At 48.8% G+C, this 17,804-nt stretch overlaps 1 protein-coding gene across 2 annotated transcripts; it reads left to right on the top strand.

Annotated features, from left to right (window-relative positions):
* Positions 1 to 243: 243 nt before the first annotated feature.
* LOC123107378 (uncharacterized) lies at positions 244 to 5,352 on the top strand. Of its 2 annotated transcripts, none has more exons than XM_044529362.1 (14): positions 244 to 638; positions 1,351 to 1,463; positions 1,551 to 1,688; positions 1,786 to 1,905; positions 2,004 to 2,279; positions 2,450 to 2,601; positions 3,281 to 3,345; positions 3,554 to 3,613; positions 3,706 to 3,843; positions 3,921 to 4,000; positions 4,105 to 4,389; positions 4,527 to 4,660; positions 4,777 to 4,809; positions 4,907 to 5,352. In XM_044529362.1, exons 5-14 carry the CDS (start codon positions 2,151 to 2,153, stop codon positions 5,067 to 5,069), a joined length of 1,239 nt encoding a protein of 412 aa, XP_044385297.1. In that variant the 5' UTR covers positions 244 to 638; positions 1,351 to 1,463; positions 1,551 to 1,688; positions 1,786 to 1,905; positions 2,004 to 2,150; the 3' UTR covers positions 5,070 to 5,352. The 2 variants fall into 2 exon arrangements, with proteins under 2 accessions (XP_044385297.1, XP_044385296.1); XM_044529361.1 differs by having other exon boundaries at positions 246 to 638; positions 3,921 to 4,045.
* The last annotated feature ends 12,452 nt before the right edge of the window (positions 5,353 to 17,804 follow it).

Raw genomic sequence — 17,804 nt, forward strand, 5'->3', positions numbered from 1 at the left:
AGAATCACGCCGTCGGTCGGCCTAGATCCAGATGGGCCCCCTAGGGCCTAGATCTGGGCCGAGCACCGCCGCCAGGACGTGTCGCAGCGCCACCCCGCCGCCAACGATGGCGCCGCCGCCCAGCCGCCTACCCGCTCTGCGACGAGGAACCCCGCCGCCAGCTAGACCGTCGCCGCCTAGGAGCACCCACCGGTGCAGCTCCACCCCGCACCGGAGAGCTATTGAGAGGGGAAGGTCAGGAGGGCCGCCGCCACCAGCGCCCCCAGGGCCAGGCCGGCCGTGGGCACCAGCAACAGCGGCGGGAAGGAAGAGGAGAGGGGGACTTGAGGGGAAGAGATCGGCGCGCGGCCGGCCGCCCACGGGGCGACGCAGTCGCGAGAGCGGTCGTGGAGGACTCTGTATGAATATCACCACGGGACTCTTTTACCTTTCCTCTTCCTCCCTCCACGATGTGCCACCGACCGTGGCCCCCAGAAAACGAGACCACGGACTCCTTTCACACGCCGCTCTAGAAAATCCACCGCCACAGCCGCCGGGCGGACGTCTTCTCCGCCTCTCACGCTCGTCGCCGCCCCCTCTAACGCATCGCCTGTCTGCTGTCTCCACCTCGTCCGCATCCTTGGACACTGGTTTCTCAGGTATGACCTTTTCGTCACTCAGTGATTTGATTAATTAATCCGAAATAACCTCTACAAATTTTGGGTGAACAACCGGCAATCATCTATCTACATCCTCCTAATCTTCTTAACCTTTTTAACCCCGAACGTGAAAATTGGTACTGTACAATTTTGGGTGCAAAGTTCAACCTTTTAACCCCAACGTGAAATTGGTAGACTTCCTTTCTCCTTTTTAGTTATTTTAATCGAATTGATGAGCTCCCACGCCTAGTTTGATAGGATACAACAGTACTAATTAACATTTTTGCGCTGGCATTGGCACTCAATATTTATTCTTGCACCAGAATACTTTTTTATTTCATTTCAAAATAATGTACTCCCTCCGTCCCATAATATAAGAACGTTTTTTACACTAGTGTAGTGTCAACATATAATATGGGAAGGAGGGAGTACTTCCTTATATGAGGGACATTGATGGAGTATATCTGGAAGTGCGTAAGTAACAAACAGCCACTTAGTGGTTCAGTAAACCTCTTTTTTTTTCAGAAGTCGTTTTTACAGTTCAATTTAAACTGCAAAAACTTCTTATATTTAGTTACAGAGCTAGTATATTAGTTCAAGGACTATCAGCTGACATAAGACTTATATTGGGGACCCTTTGATTAATGTTGTTCGACAATCTTTTGTTGCCGGCAATGACTGAACATTTGGATTTTCTTTTGTTCCCCTTCAGTGTTAGGAATATGCTGAAAATTAAGAGAGCTGGTGATGATCTAACAGAAAGCTCCAAAAAGAACAAGAGAATCTGCACTGACGGAGCAGAGACACTTGATCTGTTGACTTCAGGTCTGCCGGCACTTCATCTTTCTATACATGTTTTATTACAACTCTATTGGAGCACTCACAATTGTGTTCCATCATTTTTTTAACTAGGTGAATTACATCCGGATGGCAGTTCGGAAGAACCGATTGATAGCTTTAGTGATTCTGGTCAAAGTGTCTGGAGTGAGCTCAGTAAAGAAGTCACCTCAAAAATTTCTAGAACTGTTGTCTCCCTTGCTTTGTCTGATGGTGACTATGCTGTCTTACTATAATTTTCTTAGTTTTAAAATATTTATCTTATTTAACAATATTAGTTACAGATGATTAAAATTTATATCTTGTGTAGGACATTCGGTGTTATTTGCATGCTCGGGCATAGCCTTGCAATGTGGGATGCAAGCCACAAGGTTTCTGACTTCAGCAAGTTTTCAATGATAAAAAAAGAGAAGGCCATGATAGCTTGAAAGTTGGTGCTGCTAATCATCCTTCAGTTATTTTACTTGTTTGCTCAATATAATTGTCAGTTTGTCACCATTCAATACTTCTCCTGCTGTCTCATTACAGATTGAAGTGTGTCGCAACGGTGATGTTGCCAGAGGGTTATTGGGATACTATGATTTGGATCAGGGGATTGCTCTTGTCTACATAGTGTTCGTCACCCTTGGTGTTCATCCAGTGGGTCTTGATCATCAGGTGGAATTGCTTCCCAGTATGAAAGTACTAGCTGTCGCGCGTGCCAATTCTGACACATTAATGGCCACAAGTGGGATATTACCTAATGATTCAAGTGGATCTGAAGATGGCAAACAGTTTATGCTTTCCACTTGTAAAATCTCTGAGGTACACTTTCACCATGGTGTGAGTATTTTATCTGCAACTATATGCACTTGAAATATATAGCTCTGAGGCATATAAATCATGTTTTTATTATGTACCTCTTGTTCCATATCGTTCTTTTTTATTCAATGTAACCATTGTTGCCTCTTTATTTTTATTTTTTTTATTTCTAGGCTTGGGAAGGTGGGCCACTTTTTGATTGTGATGGGAACCTTTTTGGCATGAACCTTTCTTTGGTTGCGGAAAGAACTTCCTTCGTGCCAAGGAGTACAATTATCAAATGGTTGGAGAAATTTAAGCCAAAAAGGGAAGTTGAGAGGTTCAGGTATATCTTGTGTGTTTTCTTGTATTTTTGCTTATGTTTGTCCAGCACTAATTCCATTTGTGCTAGGCTATATTGATTACCAAACATTTCGAGGCATATTAATTTTGCAAGAATCTGGATCGTGGGCGTAGGGTGTCATTCCTTTTGTGGTTTTATGCATCACACTTGTTATTTCCTTGCACTTTTCATTGTTTATTTATCCCTTCATAACAACTTGCTTGTTGGCTGCCTCTACCAAGAATACTCATCATTACTTCAAAGCTGAAGTTAGTAGCTTTTTTGTTCCTGCTTTATATTTATGTATGGTGTTCGTAGTTTCTTCCCACTTCCCTTTTTTATCCTCAGGTAACACATTAATGTTGAATGTACTCCCTCCGTTCCATAATTCTTGTGGAACTAAAACCACGACGAGAATTATAGAACGGAGGGAGTAGTAGATTTTTCTAATCTCATCCTGTTTCGGACTTAAAATGTGGTAAATAGTTGGATTTATGATCTTTTCCTGACCCTATAGGTTCTGTATAGTGCAATTGCTCAGTTCTCCTCACAACGTAGTCCTCTTTCTTCTCTTGCAATTCTGTTAATGTAGATGTTGCGTAGCGCTGATTTGGTCTATTTTACTTCTGGTTCGTACTCATGGGGATGTAAAATTTATTCCAAGTTTACTATGTCTTTCCAGTTCCCACAAGGATATGAAAATACAGAGGCCAGTGCAGCCCATGCCATATTGCACCTATGCAAGAGGTGAGCACACAGCCAGATATATTTTGCTGTTGTGCATTTTCTCATCATTTCTAGTGATATTGTTTCATAAGATCCTCACAAGTGATGCAAACTTAGCATTTCACGTAAGCTGTTTAGCCTTTTTTATAGTTGTACTCTCATGGTGTCAATGCTAATCAGCTAACCTTATTACACTATCTTCATGGGTGTTTTCAACTTGGGGACATAGACAGATCTGGTGATCTAGACTCCTTGGGTTATCCAAAGCCATCAAAAACCATTGTCAGTGGTGAGTTGATGCTTATAAGTCGGTACTGCGTTGCACTTGTTTACAGCTTTCCTCTACCACTGACTACTATTGTGCCATCTAACATTGAACAGAGGGCTTGGTTTTGGTTAATACCTTCGAAGAGACTTTTGGTGACATATATGATTCTGGTAAAGGTATCTGGAGCCAACTCACAGAAATGGGTTCTCATAGTTTACCTCGACGAGTTGTCGCACTCGCTTCATTCAGCGGTAATATCTCAGTAATGTGCCTTTTACTATTCCACATTTGAACTTGGCTGTCAATCAAAACTGCGGTATATATACAGGAGAAAGGAGGTTTTTCGCATGCACAGGCTTATTTATTGAATGGAATGGATGCACCCCCATTCTGACTTCAGCGAGTTTGGTTAGTGATCCTAAAGATGGAAACAAGATTGCTGAAAAGTTGAAGGTTGGTTCTTGATGTGGCCCTTACATTTTCTGCTTAAGTCTCACAAGTGCCATTTGCAGATTGAAGTTTTGCTTCCAAACAATAAATGCAAAGAAGGGGAATTGCGATATTGTAATTTACACTACAATGTTGCTCTTGTCGTTGTCAAGGATTTCTGCTGTCTTCGTCCAGTTAGAATTCATGAAGATTGGTGGAATCCTCTAATTCTGGAAGATTCCAATGTAGTAGCTGTGGGGCGCTGCTTCAAATCTGGCAGGTTAATGGCTGCACATGGGAGACTAACTGACTGGTCAGGCGTGCTTGACTACAGAGATCTTAGGTACTCCAGTTGTAAGATCACTAAGGTTAGTACTGCTCGTGGAGCCGTGGGTTAATCTTATTTGATGTATCCGTCACATGATGTACTAGACCATATCTCTTTGGCAAAACAAATGGCAACTTCTCCATTCATATTGCTTTAATGACACCTTTTGTTTGCTAGGCTGGGATTGGTGGGCCTCTGATTGACTTTAAAGGGAGATTTGTTGGCATGAACTTCTATGATAAGAAAATAGGAACCCCGTTCTTGTTCAGGGATTGTATTATTCGAGTGCTGGCACATTTTAAGGAAAATGGGTATGTACACTGACTTTTTGTTTGGCATATTCAACTGCAGGACTTGAAATTTTGTGTTTTATCAAAGAGAAAAAGAAAAACTTTGCATTAAATCTGGCCTACTGTGTTTGACACAGGACTGTTGAAGTTGGCAGCGGTAAACCAATCAGGTGTGCATTATATTTACTCATCACTTTGATGTTTTGCATAAACAAAATCTGCCGATAACGTTACTGTGTGTGGAAAATGATTGGATAATGGAAGTAGGTGGCCGGTGCCCATACCGTGTTGGCGTCATCCGGACGATGAGCTCAAAGATTCGCTCCCACTTGGCCACGGGGAAAAATCTGGGAGGTATGGATTCACATATGTGGATGGAGACAGGGTTGACAACCATAGATCTCGTCATGCCCTTGATCTGCTCCGTTGAATTTGCGCTCTCCATGTGTTGAACCTGTTTGTTTGAGCTGTTAGAAGTTATCTCTCATCAAGCCATATCTCAATGTTTGGACCAATATTATGGTGTTCCATTTATGAGAGTGAATATACTTCATCTAGAGCTCTGGTGGTGTTTGCTAGTTTCTGTGGTAGCTGAACATTTTATGCGTCCTCGGGCAGCATTTGCACGGGAAAGCAAACGGAGTGTAGTAATTGTTCATTTGTACTGTCATTGTTGAAATTTCTACATGTCTTCTGATTACATATTATTATAATGTTTTATCATGTTACTGAAACTGCATGGTTGTGTGCATTCCCCTAATGTTTCTTTGTACATAGTTGCTTCATGTTCTGGAATTGGAGAGTCAAAATATGACCTGAATCTTTTTAAGACGGGAGGGATTATGTTTTGCGTGACTAGCTGTAGGGGTGGGTGTTTCGATCTGAACCTAATTTGCTTTATTTAATTTGTGTTCTGCCTTGTATAGCAAGATGTCCACCTCTTGCCTCTTGTGCTGGTGTGTGTGCGGTAATATATAATCAATTTCATGTTCCCCATAGTAACTGACACATGTCACAGCTTTAAGATTTGTGCGTGAAATTGAAAGCACTAGAGAGCGTTTGCTCAAAAAACCACTCTCAGAAAACGTCAATTCTATAACATTTTCGTATTATATGTGGTTTCAGTTACCATTTTCGTATCCAAAATCCCGACAACCCTTTTTTATACTCGAGTATCAAAAATACATTGCAGGCAATTTACACAGCAACGTGCGGGCATCATCGAGTATGCTATTAAGAATGACACCGGCTAAGGCCCTAAAACATCCAACCAAACTGTAGATGGAACCATCCCCTTGATGTACGTCTTTACAGCCACGATCGACTCGCATGCCTCCTTGATATATGCCTCGTCCAGGGGAGAACATTTCCTAGATATATGGCCATAGCACCGACGATTCACTTTTACAGTGTCTAATATAAGGCACTCAAGTGACGCTGAACTCTCTAGAATATGCCGTCACTAGTAGAAAACAGGGCTATGGTCCAGGCCGGCTCAGCTCATTAGTCCCGGTTCAGTCTAGAACCGGGACTAATGTGAGCATTGATCCCGGTTCGTGCGGCTAAGGCATTAGTCCCGGTTCATCTAGACCTTTTGGTCCCGGTTGGTGGGATGAACCGGGACCAATGGGCCTCGCTCCTGGCCCACAACCATTGGTCCCGGTTCGTGCCACAAACCGGGACTAAAGATTAGACCTTTAGTCCCGGTTTGAGGCACGAACCGGGACTAATGGGGATGAGACCTTTAGTCCCGGTTCGTGCCACGAACCGGTACTAAAGGTCCCATTTTCAAACTATACCCCCCTGGATCGCCTTTTCAGTTTTAAAAAAAATAAAAGAAAATGATGGAAATGTCAAAAAATAAAAGAAAATAAGTTTCACATGTAATATGTGGTCTAGTTGTTGGGAAAATTTACAAATATGAATTTCGACTTTATTTACAAAATCTCTCTGGAATTTGCAAAATGGGCATAACTTTTGCATACGAACTCGGATGAAAAAGTTTTTTATATGAAAAATCATCTACTCGAAAAGTTACATCCGATGGAGACGGCCTATGGCCTGTTTGCAAATTTCTAGAATCCTCAAATTCCAAAAGGAAAAAAAGTTATGCTCAAATTTCAGTTTTTTTAAATTTTCAGTAAATCTGGTCAAACTATGGTCAAACTACTTATTCAAGAAGTATTAGTGTTACTAAATAATTATTCAAGAATATTAGTGTTATTAAATAATTATTTCACCTTTTTTGAATTTTGGTCAAATCTGGTCAAACTGTGGTGGTCAAACTACTTATTCAAAAATATTAGTGTTACTAAAAAATTATTGTTTTTTAGAACAATAGTTTTAAACTCAAACAGTGAAATATGTGACTTCATGCTCAAGCTAAATTCCTGAGGGTTAATAGGATTGACATCTTACTATTGTCAGGAAAACAACAAGTGCAGACTTGGAAACGAGGGAGAATAGAACCCGGAAGTTAAGCGTGCTCAGGCTGGAGTAGTGAGAGGATGGGTGACCGTTCGAGAAGTGAGATGATTTGGAATGATGAGGGGTGATTAGAGATTAAATTGAGCAGTGATGAGGGGTGATTAGAGATTAGATGTTAAAATAATTCAGAAATTTGAAAATAAAAAATTCAAAAAAATTTAAAAAAAAATTTCAAAAAAAATCAGGAAATTTCCTTTAGTACCGGTTGGTGTTACCAACCGGGACTAAAGGTGGACCGGCCACGTGGAGGGCCTTTAGTCCCGGTTCTGGATTGAACCGGGACTAAAGGGTCAGTAGCTCAGCCAAAGTCTTCTGGGGGAAGAAACCAGTTATCTGCACACCCTTGAGCTTGTCATGGTTCTGTTTTGGCATTTGCCTCAGGGTTGAGAGATCAAGTCATAAGTCGGCGGCACTGACACCTGAAAATAAAATTGTTGAGATATTTGAGTTAATTGATTCCACTACGGTTATTAAATAAACTTTGCGGGACGAACAGTGACTTACAACCAAGACAAAAGTCATGTGATGTGATGTGTAGGTCTTGCCCTCATGACCTAGTTAACTAGGATCAGCCTTGTGGGCCGGGTCACCATCCCTCTCTGCCATCCCGGCAGGATTCTCAGAGCAGAGTCAATCATCGGCTGCCAATCCGATCGTTTGAGCTGAGTCGGCGGCACTGACACCTGAAAATAAAATTGTTGAGATATTTGAGTTAATTGATTCCACTACGGTTATTAAATAAACTTTGCGGGACGAACAATGACTTACAACCAAGACAAAAGTCATGTGATGTGATGTGTAGGTCTTGCCCTCATGACCTAGTTAACTAGGATCAGCCTTGTGGGCCGGGTCACCATCCCTCTCTGCCATCCCGGCAGGATTCTCAGAGCAGAGTCAATCATCGGCTGCCAATCCGATCGTTTGAGCTGTTTGATGCTGAGCTGCAAGCCTAAGTATCTGCATGGGAACTTTTCAATCTGCCAGGGCACCATGTTCCGGACCATCTCCTCATCCCCTTCTTCCCCTCTGATAAGAATGGCAGACGACTTAGCATAGTTCACCTTGAGCCCTGATGCCTCTCCGAATATTTTGAGAGTCTCTTGAACAAATGACAGATCCGTGTAGTTTGGCTTGATGAATAAGACCACATCATCGGCGTATATCATGACAATGTAGGAGTGTCAATTTTTCCAGAGCAAATGATTTGGAAAGAAGGATCGCTAACTCACCCCCTGTGATAGGCACTTCGTACAAATCCAATACTATCAGGCATCTCAAATTAAGGTTAACTGTGGGATGCAAGATACAATTAGCAAGGTCGAGATGCCGTATCGTGTTTCCACTTCTATCAGATAAAAGTGAACAAGGGAACTCATACTTTGCCTTCTCCGATGTAAGGGTAAGTTTTTCCATCATTGGTGTAATAGCAATCTGAAGCCAATTATTGAGACGATTATAAAATTTGGTATTGTAAGTGTTGTCGTATAATGTGCAGTCTAGTCTCTTCCATCAGATTGGTCTTTTGGTTGTACTGGCTAGAGCATGCACTTCTACATGGTATCAGAGCCAAGAGGTCTTGTGTTCAAGACCCGGCTGACGCAATTAAATTGCAGCCCACTTTCGGTCCACGTTTAGGCCTGAGGGAGCCACATGTGAGGGTGGGGTGTTGACATATAATGTGCTGCCTAGTCTCTTCCATCAGATTGGTCTTTTGGTTGCATTGGCTAGAGCATGCACTTCTACAGTAACTACCATAAAATACAAACCCAAATGTCTTCACACCGACGTCTCTATGATTTGCCAGAATACGGTCAATATTGTTGTTATACTCTCTTCTGTTTCTTCTATAATTCGGGTCAGTTGTTCCCTTCAATAAAGTTTCTTTTGACCACATTGTTTCATTGGTGAAGGTGAGGTGATGATGGCATCTCCAGGAGTTCAAAAAGGAACGAGACACACAGGCAGCCCTGGCCGCGTCTCGCATTGGCACTAGGGATTGTGTGTGATGCCAGATTTCCTGCATGCAAAAGTGGAGAAATTCAAACATTTGACTCGGAGAGTCTAAAGTACAAAGGAACTACTTGCTCTCTAAATGCTGTTTTTTTATGCTGAAAAGGCTTGGCATAAGCGAGATGAGGATGAAGCAGGAGCCTAAGACCATAAGCTAGATGTGGAAGAGGCCACCAAACCTTCCAAGGGTTGTACTTATCATAAACAGAAGAAGAGTGGATCTAAACTACAACAATCACGGCAAATGAAACAGAAGGCACATAAGGGAAACAAATGATAACCAGGGATCCAAATTTCGAGATGTCAAACAGTTTTCTGCCGGGGATTTGGTTGTAAATTGCAACAGAACAAAGCAAAGCTACTAATGCACCGGGACCTCAGGAGATCGAGAGGTGAAAAATATATTCGTAATTATTTCGTTAGCTATTCTGCTGATATTTTCACTCGCAATAGAAGCTTCCCATTATCAGAACATACCTCTGGAAGCTCCGGACACAGATATCTTGCTTTTTTGCCACCATGAGAATTATCATCCTGTCGGTAGGATCCATTTGTAGCACATAAATGGCATAAGTAGTAGTGTCGAAGACATAGATGTAGGGGCACACACAGAGATGTGTAGTAGTGTCTGAACGAGAGGTGCTCGATTTTTTTCAGAATTTTTCGAACATTTAAGAATGTGCTACGGAGTTTGGAGCACCGGGAGCACCCTAGGGGTTGGGTGTACCGGATATTCTCCCGGGGCTATGGCTATGGCTATGAGCAGATAACTTCACAACCCTGAGGAAGACGGGGTCAGAGAGGAAACCTGCCAGACACTCGTTGGGCCTTATCTAAGCCTAGTTTGGGTTTCTGACTCCTATTCTTTGCCCATTGTGAAGAATAACTGCCAAATAGCATACCCCTCTAGTTTTGGACCGGGCCCATTTCCTTTTTAACACAATACAGACGCAAGCGTCGTATATACACGCATACACTCACCCCTATGAACGCACACCCTACCCCTATGAGCACCTCCGAAAGACTGAGCCGGCATATTGTCTTGAGATTTTACGAAGTCATCGTAGGTGCCTCGTAGTCGATAGGAATGTCTCCTTGCCAGAAATCCTGAAATAAACTCAGGATAAATGCGAGCACCAGGATTTGAACCTTGGTGGCCTGGGAATACCACTGTCCTCCTAACCATCCAACAACATGATTCGTGCCCATTTCCTTGACTATTGTCGGTGTATGGAGTCGAAGTTGGAGACGACGTGCGTTGTCACAATGTCGACGGTGCAGGTGAGTCGAGGAAAGGTCGAAATCGGAGACAACGAGACTTCACACATTTTTTCGAGAAACCGGTAGGACCACTGCCTTTTCATATAGAACAAATAGGTGAAAAAACCTCCAAATCTATCATTCTTAAGAAGTTGCTCCCCACTATAGCAATTCTCTCTACATGCGCACTGTCCACATGAACATCGATGCCACGTCAATGCTCTCTCAACATGCAATCTCCATGTCACCGGCCCACTCAGATCAGCAATTCTGCACATGCATAACGCATGCCACGTCGTCACCTCAGTGCGTTCCATTAACAATGACAACGAGCATATACCGAACGACCAGCCATCTCTCCATTTCTTGTCGTAATAAAAGCCACGGACCCTTCTGTTCCCCGAAAGAAAAATAAACCGATCGACCACCATCTCCGCCAGATCGGCCACCATCTCCGCCAGAAAAAAGAACATCAATTTCTCCCCGACGGTTGGGAGCCGATCTCTGCATCTTCCTCGGCATCCGTTTTGTTCATCGAGACGACTCCCCTGGAGCAGCAGTCCTTTTACCTCCCGTGTCTCTGTCTCTACCTGCCAAGGGAGCTCCATTGGAGTGAGATTGATTTTGGTTGGTTCCACCAGAATTATTGTTGAAATTAAACCATGGAGTTGCTTTCTTTTCAGCCTCGATGGTGCGACACCGGGCAGGGACCCGGATCCACGATGAAAGTACCAGGACACGCGTCGCACCCCGCCGATACCCTGCAGCTTAGGCATGCCCAACTTGGGCCACCTCCATGCGCAACGACTCCCGGGCCCCCGTCGGCGACACCACCTCCAGCGCAAGTGGATCCTCCTACCTGCACCAGACTGGAGCCTCCTCTCTCTCTAACATGCCCGTCCTCAACCTTCCATGGCACTGTTGGCCTCCTGAAGGTGCTGCCACAGCCGTGCCTGACAAACAACACAATGTTGTTGACCTGTTCAGACCTTCAGCCGACGGTAACCAAGGTAGGGGCTCATTGCTCATTCTTTAATTAGCCTCGCATCCACCCTTCAATTTTGTTTATGGATCTGGGGCACCAAGGGATTGGAAGTATATTATTTAGATGCATTACTTTGTAATTGTAGTTGTACTGCTGTTGTTGCCTGACGGATGTACCATGGTTTTCCCTTCTACGGAAGTGCAAAACTCGGATAGCTGGCTTGTCTGATGTTGAGGCCAACATTATTAGAAGAGTTTCAGAAAGAATATTTTTTCGCGAATACGCAAAAGACTTGTGTATCATTGCATTGATAGGTATAAGAAGTAGCAAACAACAAGTACAGAATAACACCTCTGACAAGCATGAACACGCATGGCGGCATGAGTCAGGAGGTGGGGCATACAATCAGAAAAAGGGGGGGTACGCACCCCAGGTCCTAGACACTACGTCTGTGGCAAGATGGTGCATATTCCTTTGGCGCCTGCTCGTGTCCATGCACGAGCCTCGTCCTTGATTGTCATCGTGAGGTGCGGGACGGATGCCCTGTCGTTGTGGAAGACACAGGAGTTGCGCTGCTTCCAAATCCACCAGGCGGTGAGCAGGACTAGCGAAGTGAAGCCTCGACGCAGGCAGAGCGGGGATTTTGCCGTGGACGCAGCGAGCCAGTCAAGGAATGGGACGTCCACAGAGGGAATGGAGACTGGAAGCCGACACCAGCTCAAGATCTCGTGCCAAACCTGTCGGGAAAAGGGGCAACCCGAGAGCAGGTGAGACATCGTCTCCGGCTCCTGGTCGCATAAGGGGCATGTCGAATCGTGCGGCAGGCCATGCCGGGCAAGACGCTGCGCAGTCCAGCAGCGATCCCTAAGAGCGAGCCAGAAGAAGATCTTCACCCGGAGAGGCGCCCATGGCCTCCACGTGAGCTGCCAGTGGGGTGCTTCGATGGATCCATGGAACAGAGCTTGATAGCAGGAACTCGCCGAGTAGATCCTTGTCGAGGTCCATCTCTATCTGATGAGGTCGGGCGTCTCAGAGAGCGCAATATGCCGTAGGCGACGCCATAGCTGAACGTACTGCAATAGAGCCGCTGGCCCAAGAGAGCCCAAAATTTGCCGCACCCAAGATCAGTCTAGCAAGGCATCACGAACGGAGGTGAGTTTACGGCAGCGCCTCGGTACCTTCTGGAATATCAGCGGTGCAGTCTCCTAAATAGAGTTGCCGTAGAGCCAGTGATCCACCCAAAACTTGCAAGAACGGCCAGCACCAAGGGTCCAGGACGTGGAGGCCCTGAAAATAGCCTGAACCTCGGGGCTGCTGGGCATATGGAGGTGATGCCATCGACACGAGGGGTTGGTGGATTGGATCCATAGCCATCTGGACCGCAAGGCGATGCCGGCCCGCTGAAAGTCCGGGATGCCCAGGCCGCCAAGAGAGATCGGACGACATACCGTAGCCCAATTTACAAGGCAATGGCCATCATTGGCCTGTTTCCTCCCACGCCAGAGAAAGGAGCGTACGAGGTGATTGAGCTGCTTCAAGATGGGAGGGGTAATAGCCATCGCCATGAGAATATGAAGTGGCATGGCACCTAGAACATGCCGGGCCAGGGAAAGTCTCTCGCCCCTCGAAAGCATGGATCCCCACCACGCCGAAAGTTTCCACTCGAGCTTGTCAATGAATGGTTGCAGCGCGGAGGAAGAGATCTTCCTGATGGAGAGGGGAAGTCTAAGATACTTGGTTGGGAAATCCATGATCGGGCACTCCAGGCCACCGACGATTGCGCTGCGATCATCTGCAGAGCAATGAATGGGTGTGGCCGAACACTTGGAAAAATTGGTGTGCAGACCAGTGGCGACACCATAGACCCGAAGGAGCTTGCGCACCACTGCCAGCTCATACACTGTGGGGTGATATGACCACATCGTCAGCATACAGGAAGATGCTAGAGGCCATGTGGCACGGAGTAAGCTGCATGAGGATGCCCGCAGCGATGACACGCTGAAGGAGTCGGCTGAGGACATCAATGACCAGGACAAATAACATGGGAGAAACCGGGTCGCCCTATTGGAGCCCCTTGCGGTGAGTGACAGGCGGCCCAGGACAGCCGTTGAGCAGCACCCGCGTACTTGCCGTGCAAAGTAGGATGGAGACCCACTCCCTCCAGCGTGGCCCGAACCCGAGGTGGCGCAATATGTCCAGGAGGAAGGGCCAGGAAACCGAGTCGAAGGCGCACGCGATGTCGAGCTTGAGCATCACGCGAGCAAGCTTGAGGTTATGGAGGCGTCGGGCCATTTGCTAGACGAGCAAAAAAATGTCATGTATGCATCGCCCAGCAATGAATGCACTCTGGTTTGCCGAAACCATCTCGCAAAGTCGTGGTGCTAGGCACAGAGATAAGACCTTCGCCACCAGCTTGGCAATGAGGTGAATGAGGCTGATGGGACGGTAGTCGGCAATGGACGCCGCATCGGGCCGCTTAGGGAGCAGAGTAATGAAGGCCTCATTGAGCTCTTGGAAGCCACAACCGTTGAGGGAGTAGAGCTTGTGGAAGACTGCACAAATGTCGTGCTTGATGATGTCCCAGCATGAGCAAAGAAACTCTGAAGAATACCCATCCGGGCCAGGGGCCTTGCCAGACGGTAGAGATTTGATCGCAGTCCATATCTCGTCCTCAGAGAACGGCATGTCGAGGGCGGAAAGATCGAATGAGTGCTGATCGAGGGCGTCAAGGTTTATGGAGAAAGCCCTATGGTCAGGGGTACCCAACGCCCTAGTGAAGAACTCGTGGATGGAATCAGCCATGGCTGCCTGATCCGAAATTTCAGCGCTTTCCACCTGAAGGGAAGTGATTCTAGTGCATTGCTTTCTCTGTGCCGCCCGAACACGCAGGAAGGAAGTATTGGCTCCCCGACCTGGAGCCAGGAGCAATGGGCCCACTGGCGAGCAATGGAACAATCCAGCGAAGCGAGGCCCAGATATGCAACCTTCAGTCGGCGCCGGAACCAGGCCTCGTGTAGCAAAAGAGGGCGGAAATCTTGGGCAGCATCGAGCCTGGCAATAAACTCGCGGGCAACGGAAAGCTGCAGAGCCACATGCCCGATGCGGCACACGCTCCAGCTGTGCAAGCGCTTGGCAGTGAACTTGAGACGGGCAAAGATGCGTCTGAACGGGTCATCGTCCGCAGGGCAAGAGTTCCAAGCGTCAGCCATAGTCTCATGAAAGCCATCAATTTTTGGCCAGAACTTCTCGAAATGAAACCCGCGAGGCCCTGGAGTATGCGGGGTGCAGTTGATTAGGAGTGGGGCGTGATCCAACACCGTGGAGGAGAGGCATCGCATGAAGTAGTTGGGGTGCCCCGTCGCCCAACTGGAGGTACAGAGTGCCCGATCAATGCGCTCCAGAGTGGGTGAGTCTTTCTCGCTAGACCAGGTGTATCACCGACCATGGAGATAAACATCATGAAGCTCCTCGTCAGCAATGAAACGACAGAATCTGCTCATCATCCCATGATGCAAACGCTCATTACTCTTATCCTCGGCCGTTGCAATCATGTTGAAGTCGCCGCCAATCAGCCAGGGACCGGCGCACAAGGAACGCGCATCATGCAGCTCAGCGAGGAAGGCAAGCTTGTCCTCGTCATGTTGGGGTCCGTAGACGCCAGTCAGCCACCAGTGCCCAGCCACACCCGGCACAGAGGCCAAGACGATGACATGATACAGACCAATGTCAGGGTTGGAGAGCGAGATCTCGTCGCCCCGCCAGGCTAGGATGACCCCCCCAGGCGTGCCAGTGGTCGGGAGAGCAAAGAAGTCCTGAAAGGCCGCACCACAGGTGTCGGAGACAATGGAAGGTGAGACCGCAGCGAGCTTGGACTCATGTAGGCAAACCACACTCGGGGAGACCGAGGAGAGGACAGACTGAACGGCGCCGCGCCTAGCTGGGCAATTAAGGCCGCGCACATTCCAAAAAACAATCTTAAGGTTGCTATTCATGGAAACAAACAATTTTTCCATAGAAGGGACCAAAACACGAATGTCAATCCATGACAAGGCGCCCTTGAGCCACAGGGGATCCAGGAGGGGTACACCCAATGGCACTAGTGAGAATTTTCCAGCCATAGAAGTCTGCTAGGGCCTGCACAGTCTCGGCCACCAACGGGCGGTCAAAGAGGCTGGCGTATTGTTGGAGTAAGCTATCTGATAGCGGTTGATCCTCCTTGAGAAGCCCCAGGTGCTTGAGCAGCACACGTTTGGCCTTTAGCTCGGAGACTAGGCCACGGTCATTCATGGCTATCCGCCCACTACGCCACGGCGTGAAGTTTGGTGGCAGCTCATTGCACCGACGACGTGGAGGGGCCGCGGGCGTGGGAAGAACCGGAGTAGCAGCTTGGAGCAGGGGCAGCAAAAAGTGGTTAACTTCGCCAGACGAATTGCTCCCATGCATGGAAAGGATGCCCCCATGCAGCTGGCCCACCTGATCCTCTGCAACAACAGCCATGGGGTTCGTCATGCGGTTGCCCTCGTCGTGGGAGGGCGGCGGGCCCCCCAGAACATCCCCCACCCCTGAGGTGGCGAGAGGCTGCGAGGCAGGTGCGAGCCAATCAGCGTTTTGCATAGGTACAGGCCCACCCTGCTGGGATGAGGATGGGGAGATAGACATGCAGGGGATTTGCGCCAGCACTGCCTCATCGTCAGGCCCGCAACTGTTGGGCGCACGGAACGGGGCGGTATGGTCAGGGCCCAGTTGCGGGGCGACAGGGAGAGGCGACAGAGGCTGTAGGGTCCGAGGCAGGTCTCAACCCAACAGGATCTGGACAGCTATTGAGTTGCGGTAGGTCACGCCCCCAGGGTGGGGGACGACACACAAGGGGTAGGAGACCGAGGAGGATCGTCCGCAGGATCCGCGCGGAGAGGAGACATGGTCGTTGCCTCTGGTCGCCTAGCCAACGGCAGAATCAACGCGGGATGGGCCCCAGCACCGGAAGCGTCCAAATCCGTGGCAGCCGCTTTGCCCAAAGCTGGAAAAGAAAGTCGGTGGGCCAAGGCGTCAGACAGGCGGGTAGGAGGGGTGGGGTCCAAGGGGTGGGGGCCCAATACGCCCGTCCAAATCCTGGCAGGAGGCAGAGCACCGTATCGCCGCCGCCGACGCCGCTTCCCGGCGGCGCCGCCCAGCGCAAACCTATCAGTGGTAGCATCATTGTCCCCGGAACGACGCGGGAACTCATGTCAACTAGGCCACGGGTCTGGCAGAGGCGGGGAGCCAGGGACATCGCCGGCCGAGCCATCATCATCTCCAGGGGGCCCGTCGTTGTCGCCGCGGCTGGCCTGTGGCCGAGGCGCAGGTCGCCGGTAGTCGGCCGTCTCCGTGACGAAAATAGTTACCGGGCGGCGGTAGACTCGTAGAGATAGCTGCCCAGCCACCGCGAGATTGGCATTAGGAAGAACTGCATCAGAATCCAGGAGAAAGAGCTCGAAATGCCTCGGGATGGCATCGGGGTTGTTGGTCCATGCACACAGCTTGAACGCGAAGCGGTCGGATTAGTCGCGTGTCTCCGACGCCAAGTGCTCAATCTCATAGAAGGGAGCGAGGAGAAACTCTGCCGTGGAGTGATGCCAGGCATGGTCGGGGATGCCAGTCATCTCGATGTCCACCCTGAAGAGAAGATCGACCGGCTCTGCGCCGGCCACGCTGCTCCAAGGGTGGAGGAATAGACGGAATCACGGAAAACGCGCGTTTCCGGTAGCGAAGCGGGCACAGGAGGCAGGGTCCGCGAACCTGAGGAGGAAGGGCTCGAGGTGGTGGCGATGAACGGAGATGTCCCGTGGAGCGAGGTGGAAGCGCTGCTAGAGCGCGAGCGCGACCTCAGCGCAGGAGACCCCAGAACGGTTGCTGGCCAAGGTGGAGACAAGCGTGAGCTGATGCTGCTCCATCTCGGCCGCCACGACCTCCACCGATCGAGGCAGGAAGCAGAGCACGACCTCCGGTCGGCGAGCAGGGTGACCCAAAAGAGGCACCGACGTGCCCATTGCCACCAGGGAGGCGGTCAATGACCTCACGGGTGAAGCAGAGCACGGCTCAGAGGGGAGCGGAGAGGTAGCAGACGCACAACACGACCCGGAAGACGTGGGTCGGCAGGGACCTGCGACGCTGGACCCAGAGGAATCGACAGGGCGAGCAGAGGCCGAGGAGAGGGGAGGAGCACAGCTTGGGGGCACCGCCGCGGGCGGTAGGGAGGGTTGGTGCAGTGCCGCCGCAGATGCCCGTAGTGTCGGCAGCGAGAGCACCGGATATCGCGGCGACACTCGCTGCGCGGGTGCCGCGTGCTGAAGCAGCGGGAGCACTCCCCCGCGCGAACGGGCCAGGCGGGACGAGAGGGGCGCCCCCCATCCGGCCAGAGATCGCGGCGAGGGCGGGGGCGCTTGC

The sequence above is a fragment of the Triticum aestivum genome, chromosome 5A, assembly GCF_018294505.1.
Source record: "Triticum aestivum cultivar Chinese Spring chromosome 5A, IWGSC CS RefSeq v2.1, whole genome shotgun sequence".
In the NCBI taxonomy this organism is placed as follows: domain Eukaryota; kingdom Viridiplantae; phylum Streptophyta; class Magnoliopsida; order Poales; family Poaceae; genus Triticum; species Triticum aestivum.

Coding starts and splice junctions, on each gene's coding strand:
- LOC123107378 (XM_044529361.1), top strand. CDS start 2,151: ATGAAAGTACTAGCTGTCGCGCGTGCCAATTCTGACACATTAATGGCC. Junction 2,602..3,280: donor AGGGAAGTTGAGAGGTTCAG/GTATATCTTGTG, acceptor ATGTCTTTCCAG/TTCCCACAAGGATATGAAAA. Junction 3,844..3,920: donor CGCACTCGCTTCATTCAGCG/GTAATATCTCAG, acceptor GTATATATACAG/GAGAAAGGAGGTTTTTCGCA.